The 19,416-nt window shown below is 48.4% G+C and overlaps 1 protein-coding gene across 3 annotated transcripts in view; it reads right to left on the reverse strand.

The window, feature by feature from the left end:
* AKAP10 (A-kinase anchoring protein 10) overlaps positions 1-19,416 on the reverse strand; it is a 538,635-nt gene that overhangs the window by 207,724 nt on the left and 311,495 nt on the right. For all 3 annotated transcript variants that reach the window (XM_069615189.1, XM_069615188.1, XM_069615190.1), the window contains 2 exons: positions 19,255-19,339; positions 541-664 (listed from right to left, as the gene is read on the reverse strand). In XM_069615189.1, coding sequence (XP_069471290.1) covers positions 541-664; positions 19,255-19,339 — 209 coding nt within the window. The remainder of the gene's footprint in view (positions 1-540; positions 665-19,254; positions 19,340-19,416) is intronic.

A 19,416-nucleotide genomic window follows, 5' to 3' on the forward strand; every position in this document is an offset into this window, starting at 1 on the left:
GAAAACGTCCACTGCCACCAGACAGATGAAATGGTCACGGTAGCTAGAAATTGACAGAAGTGGAAAAAGGGATACAATGTGTCCCCTCAGCACTCCATATAAGGTGGGGTGTGTGGATTCCACAAAATAAAAGTTACGCAGGATAGAAAGTATCCCCCTATCCTTGGAAACAGGAGAACTGATCAAAAGTCCATGAGTCCAGCAAAAGTGCCGGGGGACTCACAAGTGGGGCCAATAGTGCAAAGAAATGAAATTCTATCTTAGAATATTGCTAACAGAAATGATCGACAAGCCCTGGATTGAGTCCAGGCTTTACATAGTGTGAGAACACACAATGAGCTTTTAGAAATCTAGAATAATGTTTCTGCATTAAGCCAGCACTCTCTTGAATAGCAAGACCTATGCGCCTTTACAGGACTCACACAGTATTATAGCTTTCAATAATACATCTTGAAATTACGTTATGGCTTTAAAAGGGAAAACGAGAATTTAACTTGCTTCAGAATTTATGGTTGCACAATATCAAAACCTTTTTTTTACCTCTGAGAAATAGAACAGTGCAGATTCACAGAACAGGATGTCTGCCAAATAAACAGTGCCACTGGTCAGCACTTCAATCTGGTATTTACAAAAATGGTGACTTCGCAAGAATTCAATAAAGTGCCTGTAGGCGAGGAAGATAAAGAAAGAAAACAGGTTGAGCAGTAATGTATGAGTGAGAACGTTTGTTTTTTAAGCAGTCAAGGACAAAATACATTTTAGGTCTAGAACAGGGAAATAAATATGAGACTTCAGGTGGTCTGGGTTAGTTTTGAAGTCTACTGTCTAAAACTCAATTCCTCTGAAACCATCCATCACTCTTCATTAAAAGATAACATTTCCTCCTAAAATTCCAAGAGCCAATGCGGTTTACTTAAAAACAAGAAATGACAAAAGACCATGATACTAATGCGTCCCCATTAACAGTAACTGATACGGGCGCATTGTTTAACAGGGAAATGAAGCCCTGATCAGATCCTAAGATTTGTAAGTATTGATTAGAATTTCGGTTATTGTAGGATTCTTTTCATTCACTGCTGGTCATTGAGGGTTAAAAGTCATGAGATATTTCTTATGGGGCTATGCGAGGGGGGAGGGAGAATCAAAGGACGTGTGATTGCATTTTTGCTTCGATTTTGGTGAAATAACGTCAGTTATTTGTTCCAAGTCTCAAATAAATGAACAGAATTCGGCGGCAACGTACTGTGACGAATTCAATGCAGGGGCATGAAAGAACGGAGTGAATGTGCGATGACATGATGCCAATAAATAGCAGCATGGGAATATACGCCCCCAAACAGGTCAGCTCTTTTACAAGCTATAATACTGCCTATGCCGCTGATGGTCGATTCAAATCGCTGAATATTTGAAACAGAGGGCCGTCTAGATGGCATGCTATGGCACTGTAACAAACTGTGTTAGAGTCAAGTAACAATACCCAGAACTGGGCCTCCCGGTATCCTTTTCAACCTTTATCCTGGGGATTTTGCATTGATCTTGACAGCCTATGACGCCCAGAACACGCCTGTCTATGTAAATGTGCAATGAAAGCAAAACCAATACTGTTGAGGATACAGAACTCCTCTGTTCTATCCAACACGACCATGGTAAAGAGAAAATAATTGTGGGACATACAGTCCATATTTACTGCACTACTAGCAAAAAGTACCGGTTCTCCGAACAGGTTCTGTAGACAGACATGACCACGTTCATATCAATTGTTGAAAATCAATAATCCTGTAGGTCGCTGTTCTGATTCGCTTATCGCTTGATGTGCTTTGCATCCTGAAGTAAACTGCACATAGAATGGGTGCTTGTGGCTGGCTGATATCTCCCCAGAGCAGATGTCGGAAAGGGGGGGGGGGCAGCAAGAGTTGGTGTGCTGCTGCAAATGTGGACCTTCACCTTCTCTGGTCTTTCCCCACCTGGCGCAATGCAGTTAATTGCAGTGCAAATATCTCGGAAACCGTGCATCCCAAGGCCTGAACACATGGTTTTCGAGTTCTCTTTTGTTCCTCGTGTCGGGACCAGTCCTTCTATAACCACATTGATGTTTTGCTGATTTTAGGCAACCATCTTGTGTGAAGGTGCTGAAATCCGGAGAAAGGGCAGGGTGTCCAAATGTAATGTAGCTAGTAATGTCCAGAGGGTCCTAACAGTCAACTATGCACAATTTTGTGCAGATTGGTGAAACAGTGTGTATTTATCCAAGTAACAACACTTCCTCAAGCCACAAACCTACCAACAAATTTGGACTTGTGCTGAAATCCAGGGAACGGGGTGGGGTGTCCAAATGCCATGTAGCCAGTAATGTTCGGAGGGTCCTAACAGGTAACTATGCAAAATGTGGTGCAGATTGGTGAAACGTTGTGGAATGGTCTAAGGAACAAAGCTTCGCCACAAACACACATTTTGACTTTTTTTATACATAGATAGTATTGGCTTCCTCTTCATTCACGGTGAGAAGAATTTGCTGTTCAAACTAAACCATCTTGTTTAGTACTGGTATGAAAAACATACAGCTACTCCCTACTGATGAGGTCCAACCAGACCGAACCACGTCTCTGGGGATGCTGTTGGTACACTTGTTCAGAGGAGAATTGCCTAGCATTTTGGTGCTGGACTGCCCCAGGGCAAGACAAAGACTGATATGTTTGGGATAGTTTTTCTCTGTGAAAGATAGTGAGCTAAAGACTCTGAGTAAGTCCCTGATAACCAGGACTAATGTCTGGCAGAGGGACTCCCAGGACCCCCCTTGTCAATTTATATATTGGAGAAGGCTTGCATGTGGTCCCAGTAATGAGAAGGATATACTGGATAAGACCTGCTGATTCCTGTGATGAGGATAAGAACGGCTGTGATCCACGAAGTGTCCAGGAGAAATGAAGCCATGTATGCAGACCCAGCCAGCTGTCCATGAAGAGGTTTCCATAAGCCCCAAGCTGATATGAAGGTTCCTTATGGGGGCTATATCAGGTATAAATCCTGCATGATAAGTGTAGGCAGCCAGAAGACAGCGTGCCGTTTGGTACATATTCAGGTAGCTGCGAGAAGTGCTCCCAAATCAAGGTACTGTAAAAGTCATGCAATTGCGCAGCGCAGGAAAATTCAGAGCTGTGTTGGCGTGCATATGAGCATCTTATATTATTCACGTTGCCAGTGGGAGTGATTTTTGGGCCATGAAGTGTCCTTTTTGGGTGTGCAGCGCTGATCTCAACGTTGCTGTAATAATGATGCCGGGGGTCCATACAGCCCGGTGGCCGCATCACTAATGTTGACGTATGCTGCTGGTGTGCGGCAACGGCGGTGATCGGAACGCTGATTCCCTAAGCACTCTTCTTCAAAGTGTTCCATTCCAGAGGAACCATTGTTTTATCTGCTTGTATGAATGCAGTTAAGCGATGGAAGAGTGGCCCTAGGAGCGTGGGCTTACGTGATGACACGCCTGGAAGAGGAATGTTTTCCATTTCAATTTTTTATGATTAAGTGTTAAGCGCGAAGTGCCTACAACATGCTAATGTTGCAGGAAATTATAATTTTGCGTATGGAAGGATCTACCCTGTATTCAAAAGGAAGTACCCTTTAAGAAAGACTGACAGAAATCATTTATAATGCTGCCGCAATGCTGACAAGAGTTTAAGGTGATACAGCTACGGTGTTTTGTTGCTGTTGAATAAACAATGCCACAGAAAAATGTAACGGAGCGTGGGTGCGTCAACAATGTTTCCTGTTCCGATGGATAGAAGGTACTGTTTTGGATTTTGCTTTAGTTTGCCAGCACCGTTCTACGTGCAACTCATGGACATTTGTTTTAACTGTTTAAGTACAAACATTTCAATATTAGTGTAGTTTAACGGTTTGGATGCAGCGGATTTTTGGTTTATTTGCAAGATTTTAAATGTGACGTTTACATTTTTGGCTCTATATGCTTTAAGCAGTTTGAATACTGCCATGATATAATTGAATAGTGTGGATACCGTCATGGTATAAATGAATGGTCATCCATGTTACCTGGCGACTTCCAGCATCCTCCAATACTACAATAGAGCTGCAAGAAAGACTTAATGAATTAAAAATAAGACCAGAGTCTAATAAGTGCAATAGGTAGTGCATTACATGTGATGAACAGTCAAAAGGCTTGACATTTGATTTTTTACACCATACTACAAATCTTTTCCATGTATTGAAAAAGCACTGTCTATTGTTGGGCTTAATGACAAATTAAGGTGACCAAACGGTTTTGCGGAGCCAAGCTGCTAAATTGGAAGAGGAAGTAGAGTTAACCACCGATTCTGTGACCTGTTGTAAGGACATGTTAGTTTCATTGGTGGGCAAATGGACTATTTGAGGTGGTAAGGAAATCCACATCCGAAAAGCCCACATCGGAATTTCTCCTGGTGCATCTTGTGGACTACCCTGTTTAATAGTGGGGTCAGAGGAAAAAGAAAAGCAAATATCCCTGACCAACTGATCCACAGAACATTACTCTTGAATTCCTTCTACGGGAACCTCAAGGCGTCATTTAGGTATTTTGTGTTTTCTTTTGTGGAAAATCCATGTCTGGTTGGCCCAACGTGTACAAATGTTACTTAGAATGTAACTCTCACTCGTGTTCTGAGGACCGATATGTGCCTCTGTTTAGTGTGTCTGCTAGGCAGTTGTGTTCCCCTGGAACATGTTGGGACTGGAGATGTACTCCTCTTTGGAGGCTCTAGTAGATGTTCTGTGCTAGTGTGGACAGGCCGACGGAGTGAGTCTGTCCTGTTTGTTACGCTCACCTGATTCCCACGGGGGCGACGATCTGGCCTGGCCTGCTGTTGCTTCCACCAGAGTAACACGTAGAGCCGAGATGACAGACTGGACAGACCCACTTAGCTTCATTTGTTGGACTCGTACGAATATCTTTCTGCAATGGAGAAAGGGAATTAACCTCCCGTAATCTGAGCGTTAACCCGCCTTCCCACTCCCCTTGTCTGCCCACAGGACACTCCTGAAGTCCCCTCTTAATCTCACCTGAAGATTCGGAAAGAGGAGTTCTCCATCCTGCGTCGAGCGCAAGGGCGCGTAGACAACGAGTTACTTCACTGGCGTGGAGGAATTGGTGAGTTCCAGTATTGACTCTAAGTCCAATTGTTCGTAAGAGTTCAAAAGTCTGATCTTCACTCTGCCAGATTCCTTGCAGGTTGCGGATTTAAACCACCAGAAGAGTTCCAAGTGGCAATTGGTAAGATCCTGGTAAGTCTATTGTGGTTCTCCCCTTTGGGGCCGGGGTACAGCGATGATGCAGGATTAACTGCGCCGACCCGAAATGAGGTGAGTACCCACCTGTGGTAAATCAGGTAAGTCTTTGGAGTTAGGTTGTATTGTCCTTGTTTTTTCCCCCTTAGGGGCCGGGGTGCGGGGGTGATGCGGAATGGACTACGCCGACCCGAGATGAGGTGAGTACCCCCCCTATGGTAAATCAGGTAAGTCTTTGGGGGTGGTTTGTATTCCCCTTGCTCACCTATCTGTTCTTGACTCCCCCAGGTGTTGAAGAATGGCCTGCAGATGCTGGATTTGCGATGGAGTAAAGGAATGCAGCCTCGGTTGGTGAGTTCAGCGCGGCTCTGCGAGGTGCGTGGCAATGCACCCGAGAAGGCTTCTCTCTTCCAGATCGATGATGTGCTGGATCAAGGATTCAGGTAAGGGTTTTGTTCTGACCTCTTCTCCTTTTCTTGTTCTAGGTGTTCCGGGGCTGAAGCGGGCGTGGCTGAAGACTGGAGCTGCTGAAGACACGGTGAGCGTCACGCTGCAGCAAGCGGAATAACGCGAAGCACGTGTGGCTGTCCGGGTGTGGCTTAAATAGCCTTGGAAGAAGTCCCAGGTAAGTATTCTTCCACAGCCCCACCCGAAAGAAAAGGAGTCCCTGAGGTAAAGTAGTCCCTTTAAGCCTCATTTGGCTTGTGGCTTCGTGCAGCATGGTCTGCATCAGGTAGGTATGCAGCATGGTCTGCAACTGGTAAGATTTCTGTAATGAGCCTGGCGCCCATGGCGCCAGGACTGACTTTATTCTTATGAGCCTGGCGCCATAGGCGCCAGGACTGTAGCCAAAGAGCCCCTAACTGGGGTTTTTGGGCATGCTTCAAGTGGCATGATGCCTGCTTCCGGGGTTGCTGGGCCTGGTCTGGCTTTCCGGGGGCAGGCATCGTGACATGCTAGTTGATGTAAAACATGGTTGGTGGAGAAAATGGGCTCCCCAAACTGAGTTATGAGTCTGCTGTGGATGCAAGTTGTGTTTCGCTAACCACTCTTGCACTGGACGCATATGAAGACTTGAATGTCACACGATGAAAATGCGGAACGCCATAATGCCAAGAATGTGCATAACTTTTCGGACTCATCTGCCGGCCTGCTGCATAACAAGGTATTTGTTGTATTAGGTTTTGGATCCTCTTATTGGAGTGGAAGACGGAGGCATCTTGGTCTGAATGACGGTCCTTAGTAACAGTTTTTGCTGATTGGTGATTAGGTATGACTTTTTTGTTGATAGAAAAGCCCAGTTTGTGCAGAAAATGTATTATTTTCTGTAGGTTTTGCAGATATATTTGTGGTGTTCCTGTCATTAGCCAGTCATCCAGTAAAGGGTACTGTGAGGAATTCCACCATCTGCATGGTGGGCGTGAGCTCTTCTGGGTTTTTTGAATTTTTTTATTAAATGGAATAATTGTCGACTATCCTCAGGAAAATGTGTGCCTGGCTGCAGAGGTTAACAAAGGAGACAGGAAACCCAGCAGCCCTTCTAATTTAAATGTCAACCTGAAGCTATCTCCCCCGCACTCTGCATCAATGACCGTGAACGGTCATGTCTGGGGCGGGTGTTTACGGTAGGCCACCCCGGTACAGGGACCCCGTTTATAAAGTACAAGAATGTGGTTTGCAGGAGCAAGAGTCTCTGGTCCCGCTGCAGCTTCAAGAGAGACCAGCCGCTTTAATCAACCACAGAGAGCTCCATTTCCCAGAGAGAATCTTTGATCAACAGACCGGATGATGGGAGGGACTTAGTTTCCCAAGATTTCACCACTTTACCTTTACTGTTGCAAAGCACTCTGGTTGTGACATCGCGCAAAGAGGAGATTGTTGGTAGGGACCCCAGGATTGGTTCATTAAGTTAAGCTTAGCCTACAATAATCACTGTGGCCCACATGGCTTTAAAAGAGGACCAAGCCCCTCTTTTGGCAGATCTGAAGGCTTCATCAGAAGCCGAAAGAACTCATCCTTGGACTCTGGCTGAAGGTATAGTCTGACTTGCATCTTCCGCCAGTAAATGAAGGCCAGGATTTCCAACGAGCAAAGCAACAGCCCCCTCTTAAACATCTCCCAGTGAACGGAGGGAGATCCAGAACACAGAGGACTCTCTAGCCGCTCCAGAACCGGTACCCAGCAAGCACAGTGTGCCCTGCTGGGCTCTGCAGCAAACTTCCTGGATAGGGATTGCCAGAAGGTCTCAGAACCTGCAACTAAGGACATGGCAGTTGCCTGAAACACACCTTCACTTTGGGCCGTCCACCTTAAAGGACAAGCCCACTGAAGAAGCTGGGAGAAGTGCCTCGACTAGCATCTACCGACAACCGACTTAAAGGACATTTTGAGCCAGTTGAGTTCCTTGAGCTGCAACCGACTGCAACGCTGACCGTTGTGAAGCAGAAGGTGCTTAAAGACAAACGAGACATCTCGACCAGTGTTTCAGAACCACCCATCAGCACTGAACGATTCCTGAACCCGAGCCGCCACATAGGCCAGCCTGCAGCAGTTTGTCAAATCGTCTTGCTGCTTGATACCCCGTAGCTGACTTCAGTCTTGAACTCGGTCCCTGAAGCTGACTCGACCCTGTTGAGCACCGAGAACACCTACAGCACAAGGTACATTGAGGTTCTGTCCCCCTGGTCCTTCCCAGAAGGACCCTAGAGACATTTTAAGACCCATTGCTCCCTGTTGCGATTATTACCCATACAGACTACCCTCCCGTCAGTATCCAGAGTACATCCCTTTTCCTTCTTTGAAACGGTTTGTCCTCTGCATTCCTTTAAAGGGTGGGCTGTATTCCGTAGTGTTGCTAGAACTGTCGTGATATAAATAAAGTAGATATTTTTGATACAACCTTGAATGGACAGTCCCTTTCATCATTGGGTAATAATTGTGTTTTCGCTGTGTTGCAACTAACCAACGATCCACAACTTTTCAGAGATAAGCCTGCCGTTCCGTCCACATTACCAACATTGGACAAGGTGGTTTAAATGTGCTTGTTCCACTTTGTTTGGGTATCTTCTGGTGTACTAAAGGTGTGGGGCTGATTGATGGTTTAGAAACATATATTCACCCCTGGACCCCGGAAGTTGATTCATCATAGGTACACAGCAATACAGTCTCTGCGTAGGTGTGCAGCCACTACTGCCATTACCTTTCTGAACATACGCAGGGTTGACGCGACCCCAAAGAGGAGCACACTTAATTGATAATGTGCTTGACTCACTTTGAACCATAGGTATTTTCAATGTTTGCATTTTTTTTATATACAGTGTTGCCATAAAGTCTCCTCTTTTGAACAGTGCAAGGACTTCTTGTGTTATCATTCTGAATTTTTGTGGGTTTACATAAGTGTTTGCTGGCATTTGGCCCAGCATTGGGCGTTTTGTTTTGTCTTTCTTCTGAACAAGGAAGTACACAAAATAAATATCCTTGTTTACCTTATTCTGTGTATCGGTGGGTGATTGAGTGGTTTTTGCAACTGGATGCAATACCCATGTTTTACTGTTGACAGTGCCCACTTGTCTGATGTGATTCCCTCTCATACGTGGGCGAATTAGGTTATACGACACCCTGCTCGGGTGATATGGGAGGAGGGACTTGTAACAGTGAGTCATTGTTTTGCAGAAGTAGGCAAACCTCTTGTGATTTGGCCTCTCCCTCAGCCCCTTGTGAACTGTTTTTTTGAAACAAGGACTGAGATGAAGACAATTGTCCCTGGTTTCTGAACCATGAGGAGAAGCCTGCACCCGAGGAGTAAGTTGTCTGTGCTGCAGACCTAGAGTAGCTTTGGCTACGAAAACCCTGCCGGCTTGATTGTGTTCCCTCTGCTGAAAAGAACAGTTTGTAATTTGAATCAATGTTTCATGGTCCTTTTTTGCAGTTCCGATCGCCTGATCGACTGCTTTGTCAAAAAGAGCCTCCCTGTGCCAGTGGTCGAAGTGAGCAGGAGTGAATGGGAGCGGTGACTGTTCCTATACTTTTATTTTGAAAAGAATCCGTTCTGCAATGGTTTCTTTTAAAATAAAAAAAGAGTAGGGAGAAGTTGAAACTTGCACTAAAGTGCACAGCACTGAACACTCCCGCAAACAGCACGAGTTTGTTTGGGGGTTTGGTCTGCGCGTGGGAGGGGCCAAGGTGATGGGATTTATGGGCAGCGGGGGCAGGCCAGCAGGGAATATAGTTAGACTATTTCTTTACATCCACTTCAACCACGGCCCTGGGCCCTATACCCTCGCGTTCCTGTGAGGCAAAAAACCTTGGCTTCATCTTCGAATCCTCCCTATCTTTCTCTCTTCACATCATAGACTTGCCAAAAAGGACCAGTTCTAGCTGCACCTCCGAGGTATTCTACCTTTCCTCACTTTCCCCCATATGCTCACTGTCTCCAGAGCCCTGGTTCTCTCCATGCTGGACTACTGCATCATCTCTTTCTCAATATGCCTACCTCTACTCTTCGCCCCCTGTAACTAATCCAGAACAGTACTGAGAGACTTAACCTTGGCCTCAAGCCCAGGGACGCATCTCTCCAGCCCTGAAAACTCTCCACTGGCTCCCGGCAGCTGCAAGTATCAAGTTCAAGACCCTCTGCAATTTCCACAAGTCTTTCTGGGGCCCGCACTACATCCAACTCTCTTATGAAATACCTTCGTTCTAGAGTCCTTCGCTCAGCTATCTCCAAGGTAAGACGCTAGGTTTAAATGCTTCTCCAGGCAGAAAGTGGGGGATAGATCTCGCTCTTCTGCGGGTGCCTCCCTCTGGAATGACCTCCCTGCCCCTCTCAGACTTGAGCCGGACCAGTTGAAATTCTGGAAGCAGCTCAAGACCCTTGTTTTCTCCTCTGCCTGCTCTCTCTCGCTCCCTTCATAACTTACCTGTATGCTGCGCCGACAGGTTGCTAGGTTCTCTCAGTCTCACTGGGTACCAGGCTCCTCCAGGAACAGTCTTCCTTGCAGTGCTTCTGCCTACCGTGCACTTAGGGGGTGTACCTAACACCTATAGCTCCCCAGCCTCTTGCACTTACTCAGATCCATGCTGCCCATTCTTTCAATTGAGGAAGTCTGTCTTCCTCAGATTCGTGTCTATTTTGAAGTAATGGACTGCTTTTCTAAGCAGGCCATTATGTGGTATATCAATAGGCGAAGAGGAGATGGGTTCATCGAGGTCTGGTGAGGGCACAGGAAGGTCTTTCTACGTCTGCATCTTTGTTTTCTTCCTCAAAATCATCTTCCTCATATATTTGTATCTACACTGGCTACTCATAAGGGACAAACAGTTCAACTCTTGATTTTTTTGGCAGGTACCTAACCTTTGGTTATGTTAAAGAGTGTTTTTCTAAAAACTCCATGAATTAGGTCATTTTGATCATAATGACCTCAAATCTTTTTGTCCATTGCCCTGAGCAGCCCAGTGACCCCTGCATTAGAAAAGTTACTTCTTGCATTTTCACCTGTTCCTGTGTTTGTTTCTTCTTGTTGAGACTGCCAGATAAGGAAGAACTAGCTTCGACACGTGTGGTTTTCTTTCTCAACACACGTCGAAATTATAGTCTTCGGTGCATGTCATTTTCGTTTATTTGTAGTATTTTTCGGTTTGCAGGCGGTCAGCATGGACGTAGGCTTTGGGCCATACAATGAGTGAGAAGAACAAGTTACTTTCTTACCTGGTAACGTTCTTTCGATGGGATGGTCCGACGACGTATTCCATATCTATGACATGTAATCACCACAGCTGTGCTGCTTCGGAAACTTTTTTCGGCGTCTGCGTCCTACGTCGATGCGCCGTCGTCGAGGACCTCCTCCGACGTCCGACGTCATCCGATGTGATAAGTAGGACGCACGACGCCCGTAGCATCAGTTTTAGTTTTTTCCCCCAGAACGTGTGACATTAGTCAACTGCCAGTCAGACACAAAGCCTTGCGGAACGTAAGCTGCAATCGCAAAAGAAATTCTGCAGCGGGGAAGGCAGGGCGGGAGCGATATGGAATACGTCGTTGGACCATCCCATCGAAAGAACGTTACCAGGTAAGAAAGTAACTTGTTCTTCGAGGGAATTGGGTCTCCGACGTATTCCATATCTATGACAGACTCCCAAAGCAGTACCAGAGCAAGGAGGAGGGAAAGAATTTAGAATCAAATTTAGAATAGCCAATCAAATAGCAGAGCAAAGGACCGCCTTGCCAAAGGCCAGATCCTGCCCTCGGATGGAATCGAGGGAATAGTGACGTACAAATGTATGTACTGAAGCCCAGGTGGCTGCATCACAGATGTTGCGAATAGGAACACCCCTCTGCAGTGCAGTAGATGCAGCCACACCCCTGGTAGAATGGGCCCGCAAGCCAGCCGGTGGGTCCTTACCCGCCTAACGGTAACACTCCGAGATGGCTAAAATAATCCAGCGAGACAAAGTCTGTTTCGTCACAGCTTGCCCCAAACGCTTCCCAGCGTAACCAATAAAGAGTTGATCGTCCACTCTGACCCGGGACATGCGTGAAACATAAAAGCTTAAAGCTCTCCTAGGATCAAGCCTATGGAGCCTCTCCTCTTCCTTACCAGGATGCGGAGGAGGATAGAATGCCGGAAGAACAACCTTCTGGGCCAAATGAAATTCCGACAATACCTTCGGAAGAAAAGAAGGACGAACACGAAGGACAACCCTGTCATTGTGAAATACAGTGAAGGGAGGCTTAACTGAAAGTGCCTGTAACTCACTCACTCTGCGAGCGGAAGTAACCGCAACTAAAAACACAGTTTTCAGAGTTAACAGCCTCAAAGGGCAAGAATGTAAAGGCTCAAACGGAGCACCCATAAGAAACCTAAGAACAAGGTTTAAATCCCAACCAGGCACCAGGAAAGGTGACGGAGGGAACACATTAGTGAGCCCTTTCAGAAACTGTGAAATTAAAGGGATTTTAAAGTAAGAACACTCTTCAGACGAGCGCTTAAAGACGGACAGCGCCGCCAGGTAACCTTTAATGGTACCCACTTGCAAGCCCCTGTGGGCCAAAGAAAGTAAAAAGGACAGAACCATGGGAATGTCACATGCAAAAGGATCCACATTCTGAACTCTGCACCAGTCGCAGAACTTACGGCAACGGTACAAAGACTTTGTTGCTGGCCTCCGGGCCGAAAGCAACACCTCCATCACGTCTTCAGGGAGGTCCCAATCCTTATACCTCAACCTCTCAGAAGCCAAGCGTGAAGGTTGAGGGATCTGACCTCTGGATGGAGAACCTGACCCCCCTCCCGTGAGACCAGATCGTCTCGGTAGGGAAGACGACGTGGAGGGCAGATGGACAAGTCGAGAAGGTCCGGGTACCACATCCTCCGAGCCCACGCCGGAGCAATGAGTATCATCCGGGAACCGAACTTCCGTAACCTCCGCAGCACTTGCGGGATGACGGTGACTGGAGGAAACACGTACAGCAGCGGGAATGACCACTCCACCACGAACGCGTCTCCTAAGGCTCCTTTTGGAGGAAATTCCCGCGAGCAAAACCTTTCGCACTTCCGGTTGACACTGGAGGCGAAGAGATCCACTTGAGGGGACCCCCAAAGGGCGAAGATCTCCAGGAGAATCTCCTGAGCCAACTCCCACTCGTGAGAGATCGCGCTCTGCCTGCTCAGAGCGTCCGCCGTCACGTTTTCGGCTCCGGCCAGATGAACTGCCGAGATCGAAACTTCCTGCTGGATGGCCCAGAACTCGAGCTGCATCGGATCCCTGCACAGAGGAAGTGACCCTGCCCCCCCCCCCTTTTTGTTGAGGTAGTGCATGGCCACTGTGTTGTCCGTCAGGATCAGGACAGTCTTCCCTCGCACAGACGGCAGAAAAGCCTTCAGGGCTAGCCTGACAGCCCTCAGCTCCAACAGATTGATATGGAGTCTGGACTCCGACGGAGACCAACGACCGCTGACTGTCAGCCCGTTGGCATGAGCTCCCCATCCCGTGAGTGATGCATCCGTCACGATCGTCACCTCCGGCCAGGGAAGCCAAAATGGAGCCCCCTTCATCAAGTTGCCTTCGACGGCCCACCACAGAAGGTCCCGGGCGACCGAGGACGGCACCTGAATCGAGTCCGACATCCTGCCGGAGGACTGCGACCATTGCGTCTTGAGTGCCCACTGCAAAGATCTCATCCGCAGGCGAGCCTCTGGCACCAGAAGAATGCAGGATGCCATGAGGCCGAGCAACCTCAAGAACTCGAACGCTGGGAGCGTCTGGGCATGCTGAAACTTGTGCACCATCTGCTGAATGTGAAGAGCCCTCACCTGGGGAGGAAAACACTGCCCCAGGGAAGTGTCGAGCACTGCTCCGATGTACTGGAGCCGCTGTGTTGGCGTCAAATGGGACTTCTTTAAATTGAGGGAGAAGCCCAGCCTGTGAAGGGAGCGACAGGTGACCGATAGATGATCCAGGACTTGCTCGGGAGAGCTCCCCCTGATCAACCAATCGTCCAGGTAGGGGTAGACGTGAATCCCCCCTTGCCTGAGATGCGCTGCCACCACCACCATGAGCTTGGTGAAAACCCTCGGGGCGGAGGTCAATCCGAACGGCAGGGCCCGAAACTGAAAGTGCGAGTCGCCAACCGCGAACCTCAGGTACTTCTTGTGCTTGGGATGGATCGGCACATGGAAGTAAGCATCCTTGAGGTCGAGTGACACCAACCAGTCCTGAAGCTGAAGGGCCTGGAGGACTTGAGAGAGAGTGTAACCATCTTGAACTTGTCCTTCCTGAGGAGTTTGTTCAAACCGCGCAAGTCCATGATGGGTCTCAATCCCCCGTCTTTCTTGGAAATCAAAAAATAAGGGGAATACCATCCCTTGTTCCTCTCCGCTACAGGCACCAGTTCTATGGCGCCTTTCTCCAGCAGGGCTTGAATTTCCTGCGCAAGGAGCGGATCCGGACACCGCAAAGAGAGGTTCCCCGGTGGATTGTCGTGAGGCCTGTGCTGAAAGGGAAGACAGTAGCCGTGGGTTATGATCTCCAGAACCCGCACATCTGAAGTAATGGCTTGCCACTCTACAAGATGCTGCGCCAGCCTTCCCCCAACCGGCGAACCATGGGACATGGCCTCATGACTGAGTGGGAGCGGCTGCGGCGTTACCTGAGGGCAAAGAGGCAACTGCCCGAGCGGCCTTGGCACCACGGGTACCCGGTCGTCCACCTCTGGTACCCCTGCGTTGGCCTCTTTGACTGCCAGCTCCTCTAGCTTTACTGAAGGACGAGTAATAGCGAAAGGAACCACCCCTCCACTGCTGTCCCCTAGGACGAAAAGGCAGAGGTTGGCGAACTGCAGCGCCCAACGACCGAGGTCTGCAACCTCTCAAGGCTCTCGTCAGCCTTGCTGCCAAAAAGGTGTTCACCGTCAAAGGGCATGTTGAGGAGCCGGGACTGCACATCCGGAGCAAACCCCGACTTCCGCAACCACGCAAACCTGCGTATCATGGTGCTCGCCGCCATGGACCTACTGACGCATTCAGCTAAGTCCAAACCCGACTGAACGGACTCAAACATGGCATCCTTACCATCCTGGACCATAGCAAGGAAACCATCCCGTTCGTCCCCTTCGGGAATATGTTCAGCCGCTAACGCAACACAGTTCCACAGAGTGTGCGTGAAACGCGACAAGGCACAAATGGAGTTGGCCGCCTGAAGCGCCATACCACCAGAAGAAAACACTTTCTTCGCCCAGCCATCAAAACGTTTGTCGTCCCTATCAGGAGGGATGGTAGGGTACGACGCCTGCTTCGCCGGGGCCGTGGCCGCCTGCACCACCAAACTCTCCGGAGTGGGGTGCCTGGTCAAGTAGCAGGGGTCGCCACTGGCTGGACGGTATTTTCGCGACAAGGATCTGCCCACCGCCGGGAGACTCTCCGGAGCAGTCCAAGCCGCCGCCACCCTTCTCTGTAAAGCCATATGGTACGGCAGAACCGGGTCAGTTGGGGGACCAACATCAAGGATGTCCGTCAGATCATCCTGCACAAACTCCCCTGGGGGAGCAGACCATCCCAAGTACTCAGAAACCCTAGCCATAAGGCGCCGGTACGAGGAATCAGCATGAGAGCCAGGCTCAGGCCTACAAAACTCCACCTCCGGAGAGGTGTCCAGTCCACTGGCATCATACAGTGACTGTCTCAACTCGTCAAACTGACTATGGCCCGAGACAATTTCATCCGGAACCTGACTAGGAACCAGGCCATCAGAATCCTCATCCGCCTCTGAAATATAGTCCAGGTGGCGAAAAGAAGGCACCCTAGAGTGCTTGCTCTTAACCAGAGCCTTCCTAGGGGGTCCACCCGTGCCACAGGGTACCTCCGACACGAAAGGCGTTGATGGCGTCGAGCGAATCGGCGCCAGCGTCGAGAGAACCAGCATCGGCGCCGAGAGGATCGGCGTCGAGGAAATCGGCGTCGACGTCAGATGCAGCGCCTCCAGAATCGGCGGCGTCGACACAGCCCTCGAGGCCGGAGCCCCGAGCGTGTCCCTCGACGACCTGAGCGTCGACGGCATCGACGACTTCCTCGCAGCCAGAGCCTCGAGAAAGCCTGTCGACGCCCTCGACGCCCCAGACGTCGATGCCTTCTTCGAAGACCTCACAGGTGCACACGGTCTCGAACGCGTCGAGGACCGGGACCTGGAACGGGTACGTCGAGGACCGGGACCTGGAACGGGTACGTCGAGAACGAGTCCCCTTGTCCGAACGGGACCTCTCCCGTGACTCGTGCCGACCACTCTTGCGAGCGGTGTCTCTTGACCTCACACGACCGACCCCACTCGGGGGCGCAGACGGCTGAGTACCCTGCGACTCAAGAATCGCCAGCATCTTCTTCCCGAAGGCAGCCCATTCCTCCGGCGTCGCACGGCTGGAGGGGTAAGCGACGTGCCGGGCAGAGTCCTCCGAAGAGGACATGGAAGACGACCGGTGTCGGCGCTTCCGAGAATGCCTCGAAGAGGCTGAGGAGTGGCAAGACCGACTCCTAGAAGGAGACCCACGAGACTTCCGACGATGACACGGAGAGTCACCCCTCGAATCATCCGTCGAAAGCCCAGCAGCCTTCGACTTCCGGGGCTTGGACACCCGACCTACCGACAACTTCTTACGTTCGCGTAAGGCTTTGGACGTGAGCGACTGGCAGTCGATACAGTCATCCGTGTCGTGGGCCTCCCCGAGGCACCAGAGAAAGGCGTCGTGCGAGTCCGTCACCGACATCTTGGACCCACACACCCCGCACTTCTTGAAACCCGGACGCGGGGTCGAAGACGAAGTAGAAGACATCTTCTGAAGGATTTTCACAAAACGAACAGGTTCGAAGAACCGAGAAGAACAGAACTCCAAAGAGTCGAGGCGTTTAAACCGAGAAACACGAAGCAACACGTTCGCGGAAAAAACGGAACTGAGGCTACGGGCGTCGTGCGTCCTACTTATCACATCGGATGACGTCGGAGGAGGTCCTCGACGACGGCGCATCGACGCAGGACGCAGAAAAAACTTTCCGAAGCAGCACAGCTGTGGTGATTACATGTCATAGATATGGAATACGTCGGAGGACCCAATCCCCTCGAAACACTAGGAGCGGATGTCCTTTGACCGACCGGGTAGTCGCTGAACTTGTTGGCTCCGACCAAGGATTTTGAACCTTTCAAAAGGGTCGAAAATGTTAACGAGGGCGAATGTGTTTTGTACCCTCAAAGTGTATATCTGCTCAGCATTCCTGCTGAGCGCTCAGAAATTTTCCCATGTGTTGATTGAGCATGTTCAGCCTTGTCACCAGGTGAAGTCTCCATAGCAGAGCGTGACGCTTGCTGTTCGCAGATGGGGACTGGCCTTCGGGACTCCTCAGTTTCCCGATTCGAAATCTCTTTGGCTTCCGATTTGAAACCGGGCTGTCCTATTTTGGGTTGGATTCCTCTGTCCCAGAGGGGTATTCTGTAGATGACTCGGCTTGCATTGCAAAAGCCGCCCAAAGCTTCGACCGCCGATCTTTCTGTTTTAGGCTTAAAAAGCTTACATGACAGGCATTTCTCTTCCCGGTGGTCCATTGAAAGACAATTACTGCATACTCCATGTGGGACTTTACACAAACGTTTTGTTGCATCTGGGGCAGAATTTAAAGGGGGTATTCTCCATGTGGAAAGCTGCAGGACAGCAAGATAAATATTAAGGACATTTAAGGAGACATTCTCCTTGACTGGAACGCATGTCTTCCTTCACTCTCCCTACTGTGAAGGGCGAAGCCTGCAGCCGTAGAATGGTGATCTCTGAAGCTGCTATATGCCATGCACGACGGTCGACCTTGCAGTCATGCTCCGTCGAGAGATATCAGTATGCCAGTTAGAATACAATCTTTAAATATATCTCGAATGTGTGCTCTATCACAAGCAAAGGTATCCCTTCAAGAAACTCTGCAGAGTACGACCAATCCCGTTGGCAGAAAAAAAACAATCCTAGGACCTCCACGCATGAGGGATCATGGGTACAGAACACGTTACAGTAGGGATTATATAGGAACGGTCAGTCGACGCTCCTTTTTCGAAATCGAAAATAAATAATTCAACACTCCACATCAACCAATAGATATCGGCCTTTGCAAAGCATGGGATTTTAAGCAGATCCATAAGCCTCAGAAATGAGGTTACTCAAGATAGACTACCGATTATTTTATGATGCTTTGATTAAGTTGTGGGCTTTGTTGTTTTACCTCTTTTCCATCCAATGCTTCCACCCCTCTTAATATGGTCTAATTATTTTTAATATGTATTCTCAAAATCTTAATACAATTCTCAATATAAAAAACAGTGAAAGCATTGGAGTGAAACTGCCCAGTTGTTAGGGTGCATTTCACAGTGAGTCACACTGTTTATTACTCCCTGAATTAAGCTCAATGGCAATCAGCCTCTTTCCAGTGGGGCACAAAATGTTTCCTAGATGGTTGGACATACAACATATATGGTTTTATAAAATAAGTAAAATGCCTCTTGAGACCAGAGATATCCAAGGAAGTAAGTTCATCATACTATTCATCCACCTACATCAAGCTGCCATTGGTATGCGAAGAGAACTGTGAACTGGTTTGCCAAAATAGATAAGTGGAAGACATCCCCACAATTAGCCCATGTCCAGGAGAGAGCAGTGAGGCATCCTACACAGAGTATTTTACTCAAAGCAGTCAAACACAAAGGGTCTATAGTACGATTCGCCAGGTAAGAAAGTGTAATGCTTACATCAGTTCGGCAAGCCCTGCTGTGAGCCTAATGAGGAAGATTGAGGCACTAGAGAGTACATATCCCTATAAAGATGGTGCTGGGCTGCTCTAGCAATCTTGTGCTCAGGCGATGCCCCATCCATTTTCCCTTCATGTGTTGCTTTGGCATGTGTCTGGTTATAAGCGAGCAGCAGGCTGGACGAGGTAAGGTATTGGCACTAGTCTACTGGGAGACCTACCGTGCATGTTTGTAGACTAATGACATTCGAGGAAAAACAAAGATTCTAATAAAAAGAAATATGCACATAATGAAGCTAATTTTTAAACTGGTCCTTTGAGACCATATTTCTCAAATGAATAAACACTTTATTAAGTGTCACTTCATTTAGTAAAATCGGAAATACCAATATGTTGTCTTGGGGGGATAGCTCAGAGGCAATGTGCTCGCCTTTGAAGCAAGCGGACACGGAGCACCACAGGTTCGATTACCCCAGCTACGCACTTAGAAACCCCTAGGTATAAAGCGTGTTATAAATAACCTATCATATCATATCCAAATGTTTAAAGCATTCATTGTTGTGAACCTCAGTCAACTCTTCTTAGTCAATTGTAATGTTTAGCAGAAATCATGCAACCATAAATTAAACGTTTCTAAGCAAATGACAACCAAGGAGAAATGTGCATTCTTAAATGTGGGAAAGTGCAAAACTTAGCCAAGCAACACACTTACTCTTGTTCCATAGCGTTAAACACTATTGATTGTGCAGTAAGAAAACAGTTTGGATCCACTTGGCCATCTTCTCCACAGATTTTAGCTGGAAAAAAAAATACGAGAACTACAGTAGAAGTCTAATGTACATGTCATCGAGGCGCAAACAGCTGCTATCTGGGC

This window comes from Ambystoma mexicanum, chromosome 9 (assembly GCF_040938575.1).
Source record: "Ambystoma mexicanum isolate Mex_15411 chromosome 9, UKY_AmexF1_1, whole genome shotgun sequence".
Lineage (NCBI taxonomy): Eukaryota > Metazoa > Chordata > Amphibia > Caudata > Ambystomatidae > Ambystoma > Ambystoma mexicanum.